Source organism: Urocitellus parryii, chromosome 6 (assembly GCF_045843805.1).
Source record: "Urocitellus parryii isolate mUroPar1 chromosome 6, mUroPar1.hap1, whole genome shotgun sequence".
Classification (NCBI taxonomy): Eukaryota; Metazoa; Chordata; class Mammalia; order Rodentia; family Sciuridae; genus Urocitellus; species Urocitellus parryii.
In genome coordinates this window covers 81383365-81406821 of record NC_135536.1, presented here as the reverse complement: position 1 = coordinate 81406821, position 23457 = coordinate 81383365, and the positions used below count along the sequence as shown (strand labels likewise).

At 37.4% G+C, this 23457-nt stretch overlaps 1 protein-coding gene across 1 annotated transcript in view; it reads right to left on the bottom strand.

Annotated features, from left to right (window-relative positions):
• Aven (apoptosis and caspase activation inhibitor) overlaps positions 1-23457 on the bottom strand; it is a 159472-nt gene that overhangs the window by 114620 nt on the left and 21395 nt on the right. The window contains exon 2 of the mRNA XM_026391639.2: positions 11411-11588. Coding sequence (XP_026247424.1) covers positions 11411-11588 — 178 coding nt within the window. The remainder of the gene's footprint in view (positions 1-11410; positions 11589-23457) is intronic.

The following is a 23457-nucleotide window of genomic DNA, read 5'->3' as shown; positions in this document are numbered from 1 at the left end:
TATAAACTTTGTAGATCTCTTCTATTGCTTTCCTAGTTGATTGCATTCATTTTTGCTCTGATCTTTATTGTTTCCTTTGGGTTAGTTTGCTCTTTTTCTCGTTCCTTGAGAGGTAACATTAGCTTTTGAAATCTTTATTTATTGATGTAGGTGTTTACTGCTACAAACTTCCCTCTTAGAAGTACTTTTGCTGCATTCCCTAAGTTTGGGGGTGTTGTATTTTCATTTGTCTCAAGACATTTAAATTCCTCTTGAATTTCTTCTTTGACCCAATATCTGTTCAGAAGTATACTGTTTAATTTATACATATTTGTTAACTTTCCATGATCCCTCACTACTTATCTTGTTTCACATACCATTGTACTGAAGAAGACCTGACTTCAATCTTTGTAAAATTGTTAAGACTTATTTTATGGCCTAACATATTATCCAGTACTAGGAGGAAAGGTAGGAAAAGAAGATTGCAAAAATTCATGGAGAAAAAAATAACTCGTGGAGAATCAACAAGAATCCCTAAACAAATAGGAACCAAAAGGTCACAGATCTAAAGGAAATAACATTTCCCAGACCACGTCTGCTACGTAGTAGGTATAGTTTCAGGGCAAGAAAATGAAATTTGACAGAAAGGAACATGATGAGAATGGTACATCTGGACAGTAAAAACCAACAAAGCAGCAGCACCCAAACAACAGAACACACAAAGGTGCTTGGGACCTGTGGTTGAGCAAAAAAATTCCATGTATTTCAGCTGCCCTTATCTTTGTGAGCTTTTAAAAGAGAATCAAATTTGACCCACTTGAGGGCTGGAGTCGTAGCTCAGTGGTAGCTCACCTAGCACATGGGAGTCACTGGTTCAATCCTCAGCACCACATAAAAATAAATAAAGGTACTGTGTCCACTACAACTACAAGTATATTCTTTTAAAAAAAAAAAAAAAAGAGAGAGAGAGAGGAGAGAGAGAGAGAGAGAGAATTTTTAATATTTATTTATTTATTTTTTTAGTTCTCGGCGGACACAACATCTTTGTGTGTATGTGGTGCTGAGGATCGAACCCGGGCCGCACGCATTCCAGGCGAGCGCGCTACCGCTTGAGCCACATCCCCAGCCCTACAAGTATATTCTTTAAATAATTTGGCCCACTTCAATATTCAACTGCAAGAAAGAAAGGATTGTTTTGTTATGGAAATTTGGGAGGGTTATCCAAATTAAACTTTTTTAATGTGTGTTATTTCAGAAGATTCACATGCCAAGGAGAAAGTCCCTTACTAAATTACCTTTGTAATTTAAAAAATATTTATATAGTTAGTACTAATATACAGTCTCAATTTACAAACATTAGATTTAAAAAGAAAGAAATGAACCAAATCAATGAAGGTAAATAAAACTGTCCTCCTGCTTCATGGGAAGCAACAGTTCAAGGTTTATGAGTACAGGCTGCTACAGTGACATCCTTTCTTTCCCTTCCAGTTTAATTTCTGGCTCACAGCCACAGATAGGGGGTAAAAATCAAATAGCACTACAATTTAAATCTACATTAACTTTTTCATCAAGTTACATTATATGAATTGCTTTAAATGAAAATATATAGACAACTGTACTAACCAAACTCTATAATCATTTTTATTTGTTCCACTTAAAAATAAATAGCTTATAAACTTGCACAAGGATCCCCTATGCTTGCTCCAATGCATTCTGCTCACACTGTAAATACTGTTCTAACTCAGATTCTCTGGCATCTTGAACAGACATTGCCTATGACATGAATTAACAATTCACCATTTAGGCAGGAAAAAGTGTTGGGGACAGGAAAACTTGTTTAAAGACCTGCTGTTGATGCCTAAAGGCAAGTGATATTAGGGAACTGTAAGAACACTGTTCAAAAACAAAAGTGAGGCACGATTACCTGTTTAAGAGTCTTACAGAAAGAGTAGCAGCTAAAGACTTTGAACAAACCATTCCCTTCTCTATAAGATCCATAAATTAAAAACAAAGATACCACCACCCGTGGCTGGAACTTGAAGCAGCCAGTACCTACATGGTACCAGTTAAAGACTGCTAGAAAGGAATGCTTATTATAGAGGATCTGTTAAAAAAATTTAAATGGATAATACTTATGAACTATTTTAAAAATAATTGTTAAACAAGCATAATAACCATTACCGGGGCCAAGAAATAGAATACTGCCAACATCACAGAAGTACCTGCCCTCAGGCTGGGGTTGTAGCTTAGAGGTAGAGCGCTAGCCTAGCATGTGTGAGGCACTGAAATTAACATATAAGTAAATAATATAAAATAAATGTCCATTAACAACTAAAAAATATTTTTTTTAATAAACATTTTAGGGCTGGGGTTGTGGCTCAGCAGGAGAGTGCTTGCCTAGAATGTGAGAGACCCTGGGTTTAATCCTCAAGCACCACATAAAAATAAAGATATATTAAAAAAAAAAAAAAAAAAAGCACCTGCCCTCCACCACATGCTGTATATCCCTCCCTAGTCATTACCCCTGGTCTCTCCATAGATGCCACAATCCTGATTTTTGCAATAATCATTTCCCTGATTCTCATTTTATCATTAAGGAATCCCTAAATAAAGTTTACTTTTTTCCCTGTATTTGAACTTTCTATAAGAATCATACCGAGGAATTCCATGGCTAATATTTCTTTTATCCCATGATGCTTGAGAGATTCATCCACTTATCTGTATATTCATTCCAATATTAATGAATATCTGAGTTGCTTACATATGAGACTTTTCTAAGCAATACAGTTACGAACATTCACATCTGTGTGCTAAAATTTCTCTAACAACCTGCCAAGGTCAGAAGTGCTGGATCCTTCTGTTTTGTACAGGCTATTAATACCCAGAATATACAATTAAAAAAAAAAAAAAACTTAACACCAAAAAATAATCCAATTAATAAATAGGCAAAAGAACAGACACAAATGGTCAACAAATATATGAAAAAAAATGTTCAACATCTCTAGCAATTAGGGAAATACAAATCAAATTTACATTCATATTCCATCTCACTCTAGTCAAAATGGCAATCATCAAGAATACAAATAGTAAATGTAGGCAAGGATGTGGGAGAAAAAGGAACACCCATACATTGTTGGTGGATTGTAAAGTAGTGCAACCACTCTGGAAAGCAGTATGGAGATTTCTCAAAAAAAAAAAAAAAAAAAAAAACTAGGAATGGAACCACCATGTGACCCAGCTATTCTACTCCTTGGATTTAAAACCAGCACAGTACAGTGACGCAGCCACATCAATATTTACAGCAGCACAATTCACACTAGTCAAGCTATAGAGCCAATCTAGGTGCCCTTCAACAGATGAATGGATAAAAAAGATGTGATATTTATATTTACAGAGAGAGAGAGAGAGAGAGAGAGAGAGAGAGAGAGAGAGAGAAATGGAATATTAGTCATAAAAAAGGAATGACATTATGGCATTTGTTGATAAACGGATGGAAATGGAGACTATCATGCTAAGTGAAATAAGCCAATCCCAAAAAGTCAGAGATAGAATCTTTTCCCTCATATGTGGAAGCTAACCCAAAATGAGGGGTGGGAAGGGTAATTTAAAAAAAAAAAAAAGGAAAGAGAAAATTTCATCAAAATAGAGGAAAGATCAGTAGAGCAGATGAATGAATCTGACCAAACTTATGTACATACATGGATGTGGTATAGTGGGTCTCAGCGTCAGATATATCCACAGGACACTAACCAAACTTTCAATGGGTTGAAAAGGGATGGGTGGAATGGAGGGAGGAGAGAAGGGTTAGGGGGAAGTGCTGGGGACTGAATTGGAGTAGGTTGTATTCTATGCTTCTGTGATAATTTCGGGCTGTATTCTTATGTTGTACAGAAGTAAAAAAAAAAAAAAAATGCTAGATTCTCAACTTTAATAAAAAAATGGCAAACTATCTTCCAAAGTTCATATGCTAACATATGCAAACATTAACTGGGTGGACAGAAACTCATTCCTTAATAATGAGTCTTCAAAAACTTGCAGCTACATGGAAATCCTACTTGGAAGCCACACGTTCAGCTAGGTGTGGCTAGCTGACAAAAGGTCTGTATTAGAAATGGCATTTGAGAATTGGACAACGGGGCATACACAATCCAGCTAATTCTGGCAAAAAATAAATCAAATATAGTCCAGAGCTGAGCATGGTGGTACATGACTATAATCCTAGCTACCTGGGAGGCTAATGTGGGAGGATTGCAAATTCAAAGCCAGCCCTGGCAACCTAGTGAGACCCGTCTTGAAATAAAAAATAAGAATAGTCTAAAACAGAGCCCTCGTCTTTATGGAACCAAGTCTGGATTACACATCACAGTGATGGCAATGGTCTTCCTTCAGGGCACATGGCAGACATTGAGATGAGGGAGAAAAGAGATGGAACAATTCCCCAGATGGAAACAACCATAGTGGGGGAGGAATAAACATTAAGACCTAACCTAAGACCAACTTTTTAAAACACGTGGATTCACAGCAACACTGATACTCCATGGAGATTGCAGTCAATGGTAGTATATCAAGGATTTTCATTTTTCAGAAAAATGAAGATATAGGCATTCTGTTGGATACCAAGAACTCAAGAATAAAAAAAAATTAAGCTTTGGCTTTACTGAATATAGATAATTAAATTTCTATAAACAAAATTTCAGATCGCTGGGGAGGTGGCTCAAGCGGTAGCGCGCTTGCCTGGCATGCGTATGGCCCGGGTTCGATCCTCAGCACCACATACCAACAAAGATGTTGTGTCCGCCGAGAACTAAAAAATAAATATTAAAAAAAAAAAATTTCAGGGCTGGGGATGTGGCTCAAGCGGTAGCGTGCTGGCATGGCATGCGTGCGGCCCGGGTTCGATCCTCAGCACCACATACAAACAAAGATGTTGTGTCCGCCGAGAACTAAAAAATAAATATTAAAAAAAAAAAAAAAATTCAGATCAACACTCAATCCAGGTGTTATGTTTACATGTTAAGCCAAACTAAAACCAACGGTAATTTGAGGGAAGATGCTGGCATAACCAAATCGATCACTGTCACTTCCTCCTGTTCTTGCTTTCTGCAGGGATGGTATTGTTTAAGGTTAGATCAAAGCATGCCAGATTAGAATTCAAATCCAGATTTGCTTCTCTTAGAGGCCTGGGCTCCTTATAAACCATACTGTCAAAAGAAAGATCAGAGTGGGCTGGGGTGGTGACTCAGCGGTAGAGCACTTGCCTCGCCCGTGCAAGGTCCTGGGTTTGATCCTCAGCACCACATATAAAATAATTAAAATAAAGGTATTGTATCCAACTACAACTAAAAATAATAATAAATATTTTTTAAAAAAGAAAGATCAGAGCTAAACTCAAATGTTCCCTATTAAAACCCAACATTTTCAAGGGTGATACACTGCTTCTAATTTCAGCTACTTTGGAACTCAGTAGATAAATTATGTACTAAGAACTAAAAAAACAGAAAAGGGAATCCAAAAGGTTACATACTCCTCTTTAGAAGGTTAAAATACATAGAAATTATGATACTTCATTCTACCAATATAAACTGGTTATAAAAGAATGTAGTAACTGATAAATTTTAACACTTCAAAAAACTAAAGCAAAAGTTGAACTTTAAGGAGAAAACACAACAACTTTGTGATCTTGGAGAAACGATGAATTTCTCAAGGCATAAAACAACATAAACAACGAGAAAATTGATAAATTACATGAAAATTTAAAACTATCCCAAAAAAGCCCACATAAAATATGTGGAAGAAGATATCTGTAAACACAAACATTAAAAGGTAAGTATCAAGAACATTTTTTAAATTTATGAGTCAAAAAATTAGACAAATGATCCAAAAATGAGAGCAGATGGTTCACAGAGAAGAAAGCAAGAATAGCAAATACAAATATGTTCAATCGTAGCAGCACTTAAGGAATTGCAAATTAAAATCTGCAATGACGGGGCTGGGATTGTGGCTCAAGTGGTAGCGCGCTTGCCTGGCATGCGTGTGGGCCCGGGTTCGATCCTCAGCACCACATACAAAGATGTTGTGTCCGCCGATAACTAAAAAATAAATATTAAAAAAATCTCTCTCTCTCTCACTCTCTTTAAAAAAAAAAAGAAAGAAAAAAAAATCTGCAATGACCAGGTCCCCCACACCATCTCAAAGCCAGGTACACCCATGCTAGACTATCACTGCTGTCATCTACAACCATTAACCAACAAACCCAAAACAAGCACTCTGGTCTACAACCACCACTTCCCACCTTTGCAACTCATACTCCCTGGAAGGCAACCATCCTGCCCAGAAGAATCCATAGTCCATTCATCTGCCTTTACTGCCCTCACCTGTTCTCATGCCTTCACTAATGTCACTCATTCTAATCACCCTTTTCCCCCCCTCTCATGTCCCTGCATTTGCTTGGTTAAACTACCATCATGATTAAATCCTTCTCTCATCCCTCTGCCTGCACCACACACAGAATGTGAATGGGGGAGAAATACACCTGTCCTACTTTAAATTCATCAATACCAGCCTCAGTGGGCACCTATTACCATCCAGACACCAAATCGTATTTTCCTGTTTCATTCACTCCCTGCTTTCTTACCTTCTATTCTCTCACACTTCTAATATTTCCTCCCCGCCCCCACCACTTTTTATTTCACAAAGAAAATGAAAGCAATTAGGAGAGAACATCCTCAAGCCGCCATCACCTCTACCCACCCGCCAGCAGGCATGTTCACATGCTCTGCCCTTCCCATTACAGCTGATGCTAGCAGTGTGCAATATGTCCACCTGGACTCCAGATCCTGTCACCTCCTGTCCAGTGAAGACCAGATCCAGCAATTCTCACCCTCCCCACATTATTCCTATTCATTTTTATCTGGTCAATAATATGTAATTATTTCTCCTACTTTTTAAAAAAGGTCTCAACTTGCTTTTCCCATGGATCCCTTATTCCCCCTTCCTTTACAACAAAACTCCTTAAAATTAAGAACTTCTTGATTTGCTGTCTCACATGACTCTCTTCCTATAGCCTTTTTAAATTCAAAAATAAAAACACATCCCACCACTCCAACAAAACTGCACTTGTAAAGATCAGCAGCAACCAATGGCAAATTCAATGGTCAATTCTTGGTTTTGTCAGCTGCATTTGAAACAAATACTTTTCTTCTCCAAAACACCTGAGGATGCTACACTCTGATTTCTCCTTCTATTATTCACGTTCAGTCTCCCTTGGTTTTGGTTTTGTTTTGTTTTTTTCCTCATTTCTTTAAGCTCAACACACAGAGGTGCCCAGGCCTCACCCACTTTTTTAGATACAGGTTGAACATTCTTAATCCAAAAATCAAAACTTCTGGAATACCAACTATGCCTCAGTAAAACATTCCACACCTGACCTCATGTAACAGGTCTCAGCCAAAATGCCAGGTGCACTATAAATTTTGTATAAAGTTATCTTTAAGCTATGTAAGATGTATATGAAACAAATCAATTTCATGTTTAGACTTGAGTTTCATACCCAAGATCTCTCATTATGTATATGCAATCATTCCAAAATCTGAAACAGTCTGGTCCCAAGCATTCTGGATAAGGGATACTCTTACTTACAGTAATTCTCTAAGTCGTCATATATGTTTTCATAATGTCCAACATCATCCACAGGCTAGCCCCCCAAACCTCAATCCCGAGCTCCAGATACCTTCACCGAACAGCCTGTTTCATGTCTTCTACTGGATGTTGCACTGGGTCTCTTCTACTTTGCCACTCCAAATTTACCTTCTGCCTTTCTCCATCCTGCCCCAGGAGGTAGATATATATTATATAAAATATATCAATCACAGCAACAACTGTTTTCTGGCTTCTCGTAGGTTAGGCTTATGGAAGCCTTAGAAGGAGATTGGCAAAAAAAAAAAAAATAGGGTGCCACTCTGACCCTAACCTCAGGGGGGTGGTCTTGGCTGGTTGTGTCTCCTGACCAAAGATGATATTAATCTTCTCAAGGTAAACCCGATATGAATCTCTCCTTCAAAGTTCCGGTAACATCTCTGCTGCTACCTGCCCTCCTGACACTGTATAGGAGGAATTTTACCTGAGGAACCATCTAATTATAGTAAGCATGCCACTTATTTCTTACGGAAATTTTGACATACATCCAACTGGCATCTCGATTTTAACATATGCAACACCAAACACCTCCTATAGTTTACCCATCTCAGTTAATGGTAACTCCCTTCTTCTGGCTGTTTGGACCAAAAACCTGGCATTATCCTTACAAGTGTTTTTTTTGTTTTTTTTCCCTTCATATCCCACTTCCACAAGTCCTTTCTGCTCATCCCTCAACACAGATACAGAACTCGACCATATTTCACCATATTTCAACTATATTTCACTGTTACCATCCTGGCCCTACCTGCTACCATTGCTTGCCTACATTATTGCAATAACCTAACTGGTCTACCTGCTCCACCTGCTCCTCAACCCCTTGCCTATCTTTAGTTCATTCCACTATGACAGAGTAATCCTGTTAAAATACGAGCTGGCTATATCCCTCTCTCCAAACCTCCAATGTTTCTCATCTCACTTGTTGTCAAAGCCACCATCTACAAGTCTCCACATGATCTGCCCACATGATGTCCTTCTGATCCCTTTGCCTCCTTGCTCACTTTGTTTCTGTATGCTGGCCTTCTTTGCTATTCCTATACCCCCATCTCAATGTCTTGGAACTTTGCTGTATTTGTTTGGAACTCTCCTTCAGCAAATATCCTTAATGCTTCTTCCCTCAACTTCCTCAAGTCTTTATTCAACTATCATCTTCTTAGTAAGACCTTCCCTAGCCACTCCTTATAGAATGATAAGAGCCCCTCCCCACTGTATTTCTATCCTAAGCAATTACTATTGAACATTGTAGATACTTCCCTTTTCCTTATTGCGTGTCTCCATCCACAAGATAGGTGATTTTGTCTGTTCTGTTCACTGCTATATCCCTAGCCTCAGAGACAATACCATGAAACAGTGGGCACTTAAATATTTGTTAAATAGGCCACAATTAGGTATCATGCAATTATTTGGTTGCAATTTAAAAGTTTACGGTTCTACATGTTGGCAGGGATGGGGACCACTAGGAATTCTAGTTCATCTCTATTTTGGAGAAGAGTTTGATAATATCTTTAAAAGTTTATGATATGTGCACCTAAGAAACCAGCAGTATTTTTATGAGTTGTATCTTTATTTACACAAGTAATATAGTATACTAAAAATCAGAATCATTCTAAGGAATGTGGTTAGCCTATCTAGAGGATACTTAATATTTTATGATCAGAGAATGAACTCTACCTCTCAAAAGAGAATCAATATAGTTGTACTGAAACACATACAAAGAGCATGGCAGTTATTAGGATTATGCTATGGTGAGAAGAAATCAATAAATCAGCAGCAGAGAGAAGAAATATTAAGTGCATAGCAAAAAATATGACAATTTTGGGGCTAGGGTTATCGCTCAGCGGTTAGAGTACTCACCTCACACCTGCAAGGCCCTGGGTTTGATGCTCAGTACCACATTTAATAAAATAAAGTTACTGTATCCAACTACAACTACAAAATATAAATTTTTTTTAAAAATATGACAATTTCAATCTCCCAAGAAAATAACCACAAATAAACAAGCCATTTGAGAAGAAATCAAGAGACAAGAAAAATAAACTTAAACCATGTGCCAAATTTTAACTTACATCAATAAAATGCTAAAATAACCAACCAAAATCATTAACTAAAGGGCATGCCTACTGGGTTACACAAGAATGTTTAACTGCATTCAAACATTTACAAAGTATCTCTTGTTGCCAGATATTCTCCAACTACTGACTATACAATTGATTGCATTAAATCCACATGTAGTGCATGATTTCATTGCATTACTTTAATTTTCTCCTCCTGGATCTTTTGGCCAAATGGTTTATAAAAACTGAAACTAATCAGCCACATTTTATGTCTATTCCGTTTCTCCCACCTTGAATAAAGGAGCTTATAAACCCATAATTGACCAAAATTCAGGTAATAAGAGCAAAGTACTCATTTGGTGAAATTCCTTAGGGTTACCAGTACTTGAACAGTCAATGAGTTGAATGCCATCTGAAAATCTATTCCTTTGTGCATCACCTATCAATGACACCAGACTCAATCTTACAGTTTTGACTCACAATTAATATTCTACCAATTCTTTTCCTACTCGGAAGTTCATTCCTTTAATCTTGGTAAAGGATGCATCAAATTACTATTCTTGGTCTGGCAATGATATTCAAAAACAACATACGAAAAAAAGGAAGAACTCAACCGCAGCACAGAGTTGTGGGGAAGAAAGAATTCAAAACAAACTGAAATATTTCCATTTCATTTCTCTCCCCACATTTGCAACCTTTAAATATTTTAACCTGGAAATGGATTTCTATTGTAGTTATTCACATGTTGTTGGAACAAAATAATTCAGAGATATCTTGTACACTTTACCCAATTCTACCTATGCTAACATTTTGCAAAACTACAGTATAATATCACAACCAGGATAGACACACAAGAACATTGATATGATTTGCCAATCTTATTCAGATTGCCCCAGTATTATTCATACTCATTTGTGTATATTTGTGTGCAAGTTCTACACAATTTTATCACTTTTATAGGTTTGTGTATCTGCCAACCCAATCAAGATACTAAACCACACTCCATCACAAGGGTCCCTCATATTACCCTTTTATAGCCAATTCACCTTTACCCTCAGCTTGGGACAACCACTAATCTCTCCTCAATTTATCCTTGAAATTGTCTCGTCATATCCTAGTAGGGAGTAGCAACTCCCAACCCTCCTCCACTATTTCCTATTACTATTCTTCAGTCTCACAGATAAGAGCCAATCTTTGATAACAGCTAATCATGGAAGGGATGGATTGATATTATTGATAGAGAAGATGATCCAACACAAAAAAGAAGGTTCTGGTGTTCAGGGGCTCTACTATATACATATCCACTTAATATGCATACTTCAGGCTACAAAAGAGAAAAAAAACATATCCTAGAAACTGTAAGTACTGATTTTTCTAAAATCAAAGAGAAAACTTATTTTTCCTGAGACACCAAATTTAGCCACAGAAAGGGTCAGCATTTTCCACTTACATAAAGTATTTCATCCACCTCAGAGATTTTAGTCATTCTACATCAGTACATGTAAACCCTGACTTCCACTTACACATCATTTTCCCCCTTGCAAACTATTAGAAACACTCCTTTACTTGAATTTAAAATCCAAAGAAAGAAGGATGAACTACTAGTTATAAAAGTGCAATTTAAAAAGCAACAACAAAAAAATGCCTATGCAACTACTATAGGACTAGTCAAGTGTAATTCATACCTGCAGAGCTCAAGAGGACACTAAAATCTGTCCCCCTCTGTGATTCTCCACTTTCATTATTGATTTCTTTTTCAGTATCTTGATATCGATCCCAGTTAGAGATGATCTTTCTTCTAGAATAATTTCCCTGTTCGTAGTTTTCTTCTCTAGAGGTTTCTGTATCACTGTCATCTTCAACCTGCAATCATTAGAGACAAATCAATAAACAGGGGAAAGCTTGACCTCAGTAGTATTTTAAAAAAATAATTTTTTAAAAAACACACAGGTATCACAATAAAGAGTAAATGTATAAACCAAATTGTCAGAGGATATTAAATAACATTTTCAACAAACCCCATTATATTCAGGGTAAACTTTTTAGTAAGTATTGAAAAGGAAATATGGCAAGTTATTGCGTGAACATTTGTGTAACTGGTCCCTCTAAAACCTATCCCTATGTCATATCTCAACAGCTGTTTCATCTAGTTGAAATAATCAAGGCTGTAAGAGTCTTCAATTCAAAGGACTTTAGGATAGAAATTAATTCTTTCAATTTACAAATGTTACAAACATGTCATAAATATGTTTTATAAACTTTATTTTTTTTTTTAGAGAGTGAGAGAGGAGAGAGAGAGAGAGAGAGAGAGAGAGAGAGAGAGAGAGAGAGAATTTTTAATATTTATTTTTTTTTAGTTCTCGGCGGACACAACATCTTTGTTGGTATGTGGTGCTGAGGATCGAACCCGGGCCGCACGCATGCCAGGCAGGCGCGCTACCGCTTGAGCCACATCCCCAGCCCCTGTTTTATAAACTTTAAATGGAAACCCTGCTCAGATAAATTCTAGAGAAGTTTCCAGTCTTGAGTATCTAGTTAAGAGAACATTTTTTTTTTTTTTAAAAATGCAGATTATGAGAAATCCTGGAATAGAAAGGGCCCAGTTTCATTGACAAATAAATTGCAAGGGAAAAAACAGTGGGGGAGAGGATGGAAATCTATAGATTAAAAGAGTTTCATGGGCTGGAGATGTAGAGCTCAGTGGTAGAGGTTTATCGGCATACACAAGCTCTGGGTTCCATCCCAGCACTGCAAACAAAAGGATTAGGGTGCAATGGACACAAGCAGTTGTGACATCAGGAACTCATCTGTAGTCCGACTCAAGCAATCTAACCAGAGACAACTGGGGCAATGTGAACAATGACTTGATAATCAATTACATTAAGTATATACTAGTAATTTTATTATTTGTTTGGTGTTAAACTATGGATGAAAAGATATGGACTTGGAATTTGCTTCAAAATTGTGGGTAGGAAGAATAGCAAGTAGAAATGAAAAACTCCACATGATTGATCATTGCCAAACGAGGATAATGGACACATAGAAATTCATTATACTATTGTTATACGTACTTTTGTGTGTTTGAAATTTTCCATAACACAATTTTTTAAAAAGAAGTGCACATGAAACCTAAAGGCACAATTCAGATAAGTTTCCCAAAGATTGTAAAATTCTTATTAAGTTAAAAAAAAACTCGAGGGGCTGGGGATGTGGCTCAAGCGGTAGCGCGCTCGCCTGGCATGTGTGCGGCCCGGGTTCAATCCTCAGCACCACATACCAACAAAGATGTTGTGTCCGCCGAGAACTAAAAGAAAAATAAATATTAAAAATTCTCAAAAAAACAAAAAAAAAACTCGAGAAATATTAAAGCAACCCATCTATACAGAACAGGTTAGCTATTAGGTTAGCTTGAGGTTTCATGTTGTTTTTAAACACAGAAATAAGTCATGTTCATTTAATTATGAGGGGAAGAGAAGCAAAACTAAAAAGCCTTGCATTCCCAACACCCAAAGCACCAAAAACCTTAGGGTACATATTTCCAGATCTTTTTCTCTTATATTTACATAAACTTTTTGGTCACCAGATTTTATTAGAAATCTATATTCTCCACCTCTCCATGTCAATAAATTTCATTTCATATAACATTCAGACTATTTTCAAACCCCCCAAAATTCTTTACAGCTTGTTTTTCCAGCCAAGTAACTCAATTCACAATTATGCATTATATCTGATTGCTCATCCCCAAGGTTCTTTGAATCTAGCACAATCCCCATTTCTATGACATTGATTCACTGACAGGCCAGATACAGTGTGGAAAAAAATCTCCTGTTCAACTACTACTTTATGGTGTTATTGACAAGACTTTTTAAAATCTCCATTATTACCTATAAACTAATCTTTAAAAATCTAAAGCTCAATAGAGTCTAGTTAAATAATTTTAGGCTAAAACACATCATAGATCATCATCTATGATGTGTTTTAGCCTAAAAACCTTCTGCCACATTACATCAGATGACAGATAATAGCTACACCAACCTAAGTAACACGGATTGCCCAAAGGGTTTGGGTAATAAAGTCTGACCCATACACTGCACAGATCTATCTTCTTTCTTGCATCTATGAAATTCTGTATGGTGTCATTTTGGTCCTTTAAATGTCTAGTTACCCATTAAGCATTCACCCAACAAATTTAACACTAGTCAATAGTCCCCCCCTGATTCAAATTTCATAAGCTTTCATGAAACTATGGATTAATTGGCCTTTCAAGAACACTTTCAGCCCTTAAGTATTATCAGCCTCCTGTCCAAACAAGAAAATGGCAATCTATATCATCATCTAGGGACTGCAAAGATAGTATAAAACCTAAAGGTTTCCTGCCATTTCTGAAAATTCTGAGAACCAGAAGATGCTCGTGGAATAAAAATATATGATTAAATGGCATCTGATGTATAAATTTCAAGTACCAGGAACGTTAGGCGGAAAAAAAAAAAAACAGCTTTATAACTGATGAGAATTTAGGGGATAGAACTAGAGCTGAAAATACTGATAGGGCTTAATCTGGGAAAATCCAATATTCTTTTGTCGTCCTACTGGGTAAATAAAGCTCAGGGAGGCTTCTCCGGTTAGTCCAAAACCTCTAAACAGAGCTATGACACATGGCAAAAATGGACACCTGGGCAAAATAATTATCTTGATCTAAAAGCAAATTATGATCTGAAACACCCTAGGAACCATTGCTGCAGTGAAACAAGCACTAAAATGGAAGGCAGGAGACCTAGATAGGATTAATGGCCCTGCCATTACCATCATTTAATACTTACTAAGTGTTTATAATAGCCTGGACCTCATGCAGATGAATGACTCACTAATCCCCAAATTAGAAGAATCCCTAAACAAGGATCTCATTACCCCCACCCAAATGCAAACACAGAGTTTTAGGTCTCCATCAAAGAGATTACTAATAAGTAATAAAACAGAATTTAGAAGATAGTTATAAGTTAGAGAAAGGTATACCATAGAATTTCCAAGAGATTTCATTATGCAAAGATCTAGAACAAAATTAAAATATGCCAAGCCTCAAAATGGAGGGAAAGGACAGAGAAAATGAGAAAATACTGATGAAAGTAATGTGAAAACTAAATATAAAAGGCATTGCTTTTATGTTAACATCATTTTGAAATGAGTATGGTAATTTTCACTTTAACATTTCATACCTGGGCACGGGTCATTGGTTGCAGTGTTCATAAAGTAACAGGAAGCCAATTAGGTTAACAGGGGGAAAATCTATTATATGATCAAATTACTGTTGAGCTATTATCTTGTCCAATGGCACCAGAAAAAAAAAAATCCATTTAGAACAAATTGAGATTCTCAACCAGAAAGGATAATTTAATGTTTTGCAGTTCTTCTAATAGGCAAGGGTCAATTTGACTTCAAACTTCAACTACCCTACAGAATAGAGGTGGAAAAAATTATTCCATAGATGACTAGGCAGAGATGACAATAATCTAAAACTCAAGGAAGGAAAGCCAGGACAAGAACACAGAATCTGGCATCTGTGTATACTCATATATAGGTAATCAGTCTCTGAGCCTACAAACCAAACAAAAGGCTACTCTAAAATTCTACTGAAGAAAGCACTACATTACCATAAAGAACTACAGCCTATATTCAGTCATCTAAGTCAATGAGATTCAAACCCATTAAATTCACAAAGATCTTAAAATGTAACCATAATCAATAATTATAACCTTCTTTATCAAACTACTTACCAGCATAGCTAGTCGAGTATAAATTTGTCTTACCACTTCTTTTGGCCAGGTGTGGTGGGGTACACCTGTAATCCCAGCAACTTGGGAGGTTGTCAGGGGATCAAGAGTTCAAGGCCAGCCTAAGAGACTTGGCAAGGCCCTAAAAACTTAGTGAGACCCTGTCTCAAATTAAAAAAAAAAAAAAAAAAAAAAATGGATTGGGGAAGTAGCTCAGTGGTAAAGTGCCCCTAGGTTTAATCCCAAGTACCAAAAAAAAAAAAAAAAAAAAAGTCTTATCACTTCCTAAGTCATTTTCGGTAATGTCATTTAAAAAAAAAAAAAAAATCAACAGATAGTCAAAAAAAGAACAAAAAGAAAGATAAGACTAGATAATCAATTTTCCAATAATAGTGAATGACATAATAACTATTTCATTGGTAGGAGAGTCAACAACCCTCTACACACAAACACTGTACCGCAGAACATAACTCAGCCAAGGTCTCTTTTAAAAAGGCTTGCTTTTTCCCCCATTGACCAATGCTATGTTCCTCATTTCTATCTGAGACCTACCCAGAATCACCTTTGATGTCCATATTTCTGTCAACAATCTCTTCAAGGCAATTTAGGCTTCTTATGTATTTCAGAATTCTTCCAGCCACTACCCATTTATACAATTCCAAAATCACTTCCACATTTTATGGTATAGGTTACATCAGCACCCCACTTCCCAATACCAAAATCTATATTCGTTTCCTAGGGCTTTCTAACAAAATATCACAAACTAGGTAGTTTAAAACAAATTTTTTCTCATGTTCTGAAGGCTTGAAGTCTGAAAACCAGGTGTTTGCAGAGTTGGTTCCTTCTAGAAGGAACCTGCTCCATGACTCTCTGCTAACTTCTGCAGACTGCCAGCAATCCCAGGCCTCTGTTGGTTTACAGACCCATCACTCCAATCTCTACTATTTTCACATGGAATTTTCTCTTCTGTGTGCATGTGCACACCTTGTTCTCGTCTTATGAGGACACCAGTCATAATGGACTAGCGTTCATCTTAGTCCAGTAGGACTTCATCTTATCTTGATTTTATCTGTAAAGAACCTACTTCCAAATAAAACTACATTCACAGAATCTGGGAATTAGGAATTCACTGTATCACAGTTTTCATGGAAAAAATTCAACACACAACAAGAATAAAAATATTTTGAAACATAATGGCTAAAAAATTTCCCAAAGTTGATGAAAAATCTTAATGTACATAACCAACAAACTCCCAAGTAGTATAAACACAATGAGATCTATAGATACAGAATAAAAATTCTGCAAACCAAGAAGAAAATTTATTAGGAGGAGAAAAAGAAAAAAGAAGTATTAGGAGAAAATGATCATTACAAAGCAACCCAAAAAAGACTGATGGCTGACTTCTTATCAGAAACAATAGAGGCCAAAAGGCAATGCTGTGACATATTCAAAGTGCTGACAGAAAACTGTTAACCAAGAATCCTAAATCAAGCTATCTTGCAAAATGAAGACAAAACAAAGGCATTCCCAGATAAAAACTAAAAAGATTAGTTGTAACAGACCCACTTTACGAAATATACTAACCTAAAATCACAAGGCTGAAAACAACTGATTCTAAACAGCAACTCGGATCCAAATGGAGGAAAAAAAAAAGTGCCAGAAAAGGTGATAAACAACCATCAAAGACAATATAAATGCATATTTTTCCCTCTCCTCCCTTAACAGATTTTAAAGCAATTGTCAAACAATCTGCGTGCGACTATATTGCTGGGCCAACATCATACAGAAATCTCTTTGCCAGTAACAGTACAAAACCATATTAGACTAAGGAAATGACTCCAGAAGGCAGCTCAAATAGGAGTGAGGAGAACTAGACATAGGATATAATCTGATAAAACAAATGGCTAACGTAACAAAAGCTATAAATATATGCTCCTCTCCTTCTTTAAAAAGAAAAATCATAAAATAGTAATTAAAACAATGGTTTTGTAACATAGGTGTAGAAAGTATAATAGAAATGGTGAAAGGGAACAGGGTAACAGCTACATAGTGTGATATTTCTATATATCACAGGAACTAAGTTAGTATAAATCTGAAGCAGATTTCAATAATTTTATATATATATATATTATATATATATATGGTAAGCTTACAGAAATTACTCAAGAGGGGGAAAATCATTAACTGAATTAAAATTAAAATGTTACATTAAAAATATTTGTTTAGGGGGCTGGGGTTGTGGCTCAGCGGTAGAGTGCTCATCTAGCAAGGTGCTGGGTTCTAGCCTTAGCACCACATAAAATTAAATAAGTAAAATAAAGGTTTAAAAATATATATTTGTGGGCTGGGGATGTGGCTCAAGCGGTGGCGAGCTCGCCTGGCATGCGTGCGACCCGGGTTCGATCCTCAGTACCACATACCAACAAAGATGTTGTGTCCGCCGAGAACTAAAAAATAAATATCAAAATTCTCTCTCTCTCTCTCTCTCTCTCTCTCTCTCTCTCTCTCTCTCTCTCTCCTCTCTCACTCTCTCTTTAGGAAAAAAAAATATATATATATATTTGTTAAGTATAAAAAGGCAGTAAAGGATTAATCAAGAAATAAAGTATCCATGAGAATTAGAGAAAACAAAAATAAAATGGAAGCTGGGTATGGTGGCCCATGCCTGTTATCCCAGAGGCTCAGGAGGCTGAGGCAGGAGGATGGAGAGTTCAAAGTCAGCTTCAGCAACTTAGCAAATCCCTAAGCAACTAGCAAGATCCCATCTCTAAGGATGTGGCTTAGTGGTTAAGCACCCCTGGGTTCAATCCCCAGTACCAAAAAAAAAAAAAAATTCAGCAATATCAATAACATTAAATGTACCAAAATAATAGAATATTCAACAATATCAATAACATTAAATGTGAATAAACAATTCAAACTAAAAGGCCAAAACTGGCAGAATGGATTAAATAACATTTGATGATATGCTCTCCACAAGAGACATTTTAGAGTCAAAAATAAAAATATCAGTAAAATAAAAGGATGGAAAGTTATTCTATGCAAACAGTAACCAAAAGAGCAGGAGTGACTATAAAATGTCAGACAACATAGACTTAAAGACATACATTGTTATAAAAGACATTATACAAAAAATAAAAGGGTCAGAACAATATAACAATTATGAACATATAAATATATTAACAGATCCCTGCAATATGTGAAGCAAAAACTGACAGTTGAAGGGAAAATGGATAATTCAACAGTAACAGCTGGAGATTGCAGACACCCACCCACCCCCCAATCTTTCAATAATGAATACACAAAAGGAACCACAAGTACAAGAGAATCAACAAAAAAATTCACTCACTGAAGCTGCTGTCCCATTTAACTTACAATATTTTCCATTAATTTTCCATTATAATCTGTTTAGGTTAACTGGCCAGCCTATAAACACCACATTTTGGCAGCATGATGCATTAAATATCTTACTTTTTCTTTCAAAAAGGCAAGTCTGGCCGGGCGTAGTGGTGCATGCCTGTAATCCCAGCTGCTTGGGAGGCTGAGAGAGGAGGATTGAGAGTGTCAAACCAGCCTCAGCAACAGCGAGGCACTAAGCAACTCAGTGAGATCCTGTCTCTAAGATACAAAAAAGTAGTTGGAGATGTGGCTCAGTTGTCAAGTGCCCACCCCAGTACTCAAAAAAAATTTTAAGAGGCAATTCTGCCAAAAGAATATTTAAAGATGATCTTTATCACCAAGAGTCCTCAGATAAGCCAAAAGAATATGGGAAATCACTGAGACATAACAGACCAGAGATCCCATGAAAGGTTTTTTCAACTCAAGAATCTCGCTTCTGGAGATCCCTGTTTACTTCTGAAGCAAAGGGCCTCATCAAGCCCAATAAGGCTTCAACATTCAACAACCTTTTAAGTTCCTTACAAAATGTAAATTACATCATAGAGGGGAACATATAGGAAAGAAACTAGAACACAATTAAGGAAACCCTCCAACAGAAAGTCACCAAAACTTAGTATCAGGGATTAAATACTGACATCAAACACATTAAACCAAAAATGCTACAATGTGAACTGGAAAATTATATTTATCCTACTTCAAATTTTTAAATATTATTAAGCTTTAAAATGCACTCTCATTGACCAATAACCTAATTGCTACCTCTTAAGGTCATTCCTCAGTCCCAACCCAGGGTTCAGTGAGTTAGGTCTCACCACAAAGCACTCCGCCACTGAGTTACACCCCCAGCCCATTCATTTTACTTTTGCAATAGGATCTCACTAAATTTCCAAGGCTGGCCTCAAACTTGATATCCTCCTTCCTCAGGCTCAAGAGTAGCCGGGATTACAGGCCTGCACCACCACAACCAACCTAAGGTGATTTTTATCATTTAGACCCTAAGCAGAAACTTATATTTAACTTTAATAGTGAAAAAAGTTGTCAGTGGGCACAGTGCCTGCCTTTAATTCTAGGTACTTGGGAGGCAAAGGCATAAGTTCACATTTGATTATTCAAATACCACAGTCTGGCTGGGCACAAATCACGAGCCACTCAAGCAGGAACAAACTATTTCCAAACTCCACCAGCACACTCCCCAGGAACTCTCCCGAACGCCACCCACGTGGCTCCTCCAGGAACACACCACACACCAACCGGAACTCCCTCCTCCCGGCACTTCCCCAACCAATTCGAACTCTCCAGGAATCCCCTAGAGAACTCCAAAGTAGCAGGCCAAGGCGGACAGTAAAGGTCTAATATACAATTGAATCAATCCAGCATCATCTTAATGGCTCGCTTCTCAACCAATACTATTGGCAAAATGCCAGGGGCCATTCCGACTGGCTGTGGCTCTCAGCATTCAAACTCAACTGTTTCTCTAGCAAGACAATTATATGAAGCTGCCCTTCCATGCCATCAATATATGGAAAAGAATGGGAAAAACTGCAGAGAAACTGGGAACCCCACCCATAAAGCAGCTGTTCAGTGCCTATTCTCACAGCCTTTCATTCCATCCAGTTCTTCCTCCAAGGTCATGTATGTGTCAATTCGATTCAGAAAATGGACCAAAAATGGGCAGCACAGAAATGTAATTACAACCTGCTGGCAGCCCACACTAGGGCTAGACTAACTAGGGATAGACTATGGGATTTCTTAAAGACTTGAGAATTCTGTGCTTTAATGACTGAAGGGTATTTTGGAAATTAGACTGGCCTGATAGTTATTTCAAACTATATTTTGTGGAACTCATTTATGGAGTACTTATAGAAAAGAGAGGAAAATGATAAGAGAATAAGTTTCATTGTATCTACTTTACAACAAGAAAAAAAATCTGTTCAAAGGATTGAAAATTATAAAATTAAACCATCTTATAAGTCCCAACTCCCAGGTAAAATTCAATGAAGCAGATTAACATCAACAATCTTTCTAGTAGAAAAAGCACTGAACAGATGTATATGAAAACAATTTGCTCCGTCGTGTGGCTATGACCAAAGAGAAAAAGATAGTTTTGCTTTGTTGATTTGATCAGAGCACAAAACATCCCTCACCCAACCCAGAGCCAAAGGCACTGGCTTTTCCCTCTGGGTGAGCCCCGTTTCAGGTGTACCCACCCCTGTGTCCCACCCTTCCTAGAATTTCACTGCATGTGCTTAATGCTGGAAATGCTGGATTTCCTCCTGATTCTGTTTCAGGTTTTCATCTTATCCACTAGCACAAGCCTGGTTTCCTTGGAAACGCAGGTTTTAATGTCATCACCTTCCACTTTGCAGAAAAGTCACAGACTATTAAACAGCTGTTGTTTATCTGGACAACTTTAAGACATTCCCAAAACCCTCAAGTCAGAGGGGAAAAATTGATAAATTACTCATCTAGGAAGAGCCTAGGTCATCCTGGTCCAGGCTCTGCCCCCAAGCAAGAACATGTAGAAATCACAGGGTAGCAGCTTATGCTATGCCTGGGCTCCATGACTGTCTTATTCTTTACCCAAACTAACTGTATTTCCAGCTGTTATTGTCGGTTTGGTTTTTTTGTTTGTTTTTGTTGTTTTTTTTTTTTAAATAATTATCATTGCTGGTTTAAAGTTTCTTAAAAAAAAAAAGGTTGTAGAGAATTTATCAGCAATTAACAAAAATTCAGCCTACTAAGGATTTGACCAGTGTTTCCTCTCTACCACAAATTTTAAAACTAAAAGCCGGTCACCTTGATAAATTCCTTTTGAAGAAATGCATCTTGAAAAGGAACTAAGTGGAATTTATCTTACCATTTGTCTATCCTGCAATACACCCAAAGGGTTGCTTTTGTTCCTGGCACTGTTATGGCCATTTATTCAACAAGTATTTTATAAGTAGTTACTAAGTGCTGGGCAGACACAGGCCCTGGAAAGATAGACAAAAAAGACACAATCCCCAGGCTTAAGAACTCACATACGGGCTGGGGATGTGGCTCAAGTGGTAGCGCGCTCACCTGGCATGCGTGCGGCCCTGGTTCGATCCTCAGCACCACACACAAACAAAGATGTTATATCCGCCGAGAACTAAAATATAAATATTAAAAAAATTCTCTCTTTAAAAAAAAAAAAAAGAACTCACATACTGTGGAAAAGTGGAGAAGTGAACATAAATAGCGTAATCTGTGCTGCTTACTATGTGATATTCAGGTTATAGGTGGAAAAAGCACCACCAACAAAGATGGGTAGATGGGGTTGTCTTCAGGACCCTAGAGCCAGGGAGAAGCAGGAGGAGGAAGGCATCTGAGCATAAGGGAACTGTGGATGCATGTGCCCGTGGGCAAGAAAGGATTTATCTCCAGCCTTGGCCACATGGCCTCAGGCTAATAAAGAAAACAGCTACAGCTCCTGCCAGAAGGCAGAATGGAGGGAATCCTCATTTTCTAGGCCCAGACCTATGACCAAGGGATGAGAGCTGTTCAAAATGAAACCCAGGAAGGTCATCAACAGGAAAATCTGAAAATATAAAAACATTTGAGGATGTGGGGATGGTAGCATTAGCGAAATGATTTTTCAGTCTGCCCAAATTTCCCCCTTAAAAACATACCGAGTAAAGAGGATAGCAAAATGTAAAATCTAGGGAAAACATTCACAGAAAGCTAGCAACAAATTTTTCCATAAAGTCTCAAATATGAGTGGGTAGAAACAAATCACCAAAAGTCACAGGCTGTGAAAGTGAGGTTGCAACACACATAATAGGAAGCCAAGGTGGGCAGCAGTGGGGCAGCAGATTGAGCTTCCCAAGGTAAACGTGAGGTACTCACTGAAAGCTCAATGGGCCCATCAGAGAACAGCAGCCGAGTATGTCAGGTCTAACTCCAAAAGCCATAATACAAGGAGGGGCTAAGCCTGGGCCCTGTGAACTCTGAAAACTAATGGGCCAAACCCCACCCTCAGGAAAATCCACACTGAACAGAATAAAGATAAAGGAAAAGGAAGGGCCAGATACAGATGGGACCAGTGTCCAGTGGGATATAGCCCTTATTTTCATACACCTCAGAACAGAAGGTGTTCCAGAGCATGACATCTAAAGAGCTGCCCTAACAAAGTTGCCCTTCTAAGAGTTGGGAAAACTGATTTCAGATGAAGATGATAACAGCATTTTTATAATGAATTCTACAAAGCATCAAAAATGTTTTTTCTAGGGGCTGTGGTTGTAGCTCAGCAGTAGAGCACTTGCCTCACATGTACAAGGCCCTCAGCATCATGTAAAAATAAAGGTACTGTGTCCATCTACAACTAAAAATATATTTTAGGAAAAAAGTGTTTTTTTCTAATACAATCCCACTGTTTATATATCTAACTAAAAACTTCACCCTCAGTCTCAAAGGCATAAAGAAAAAGTCAAGTCTCAGTACTGCTCAGTAGCATCAAAACAGTTCCTGGGAAAGAAAGTGGGGTAGAGAGAACCTGGGCTTAAAGGGAAAGGTAACCCATTCACAAAGCTATTGTTCCCTGGCGC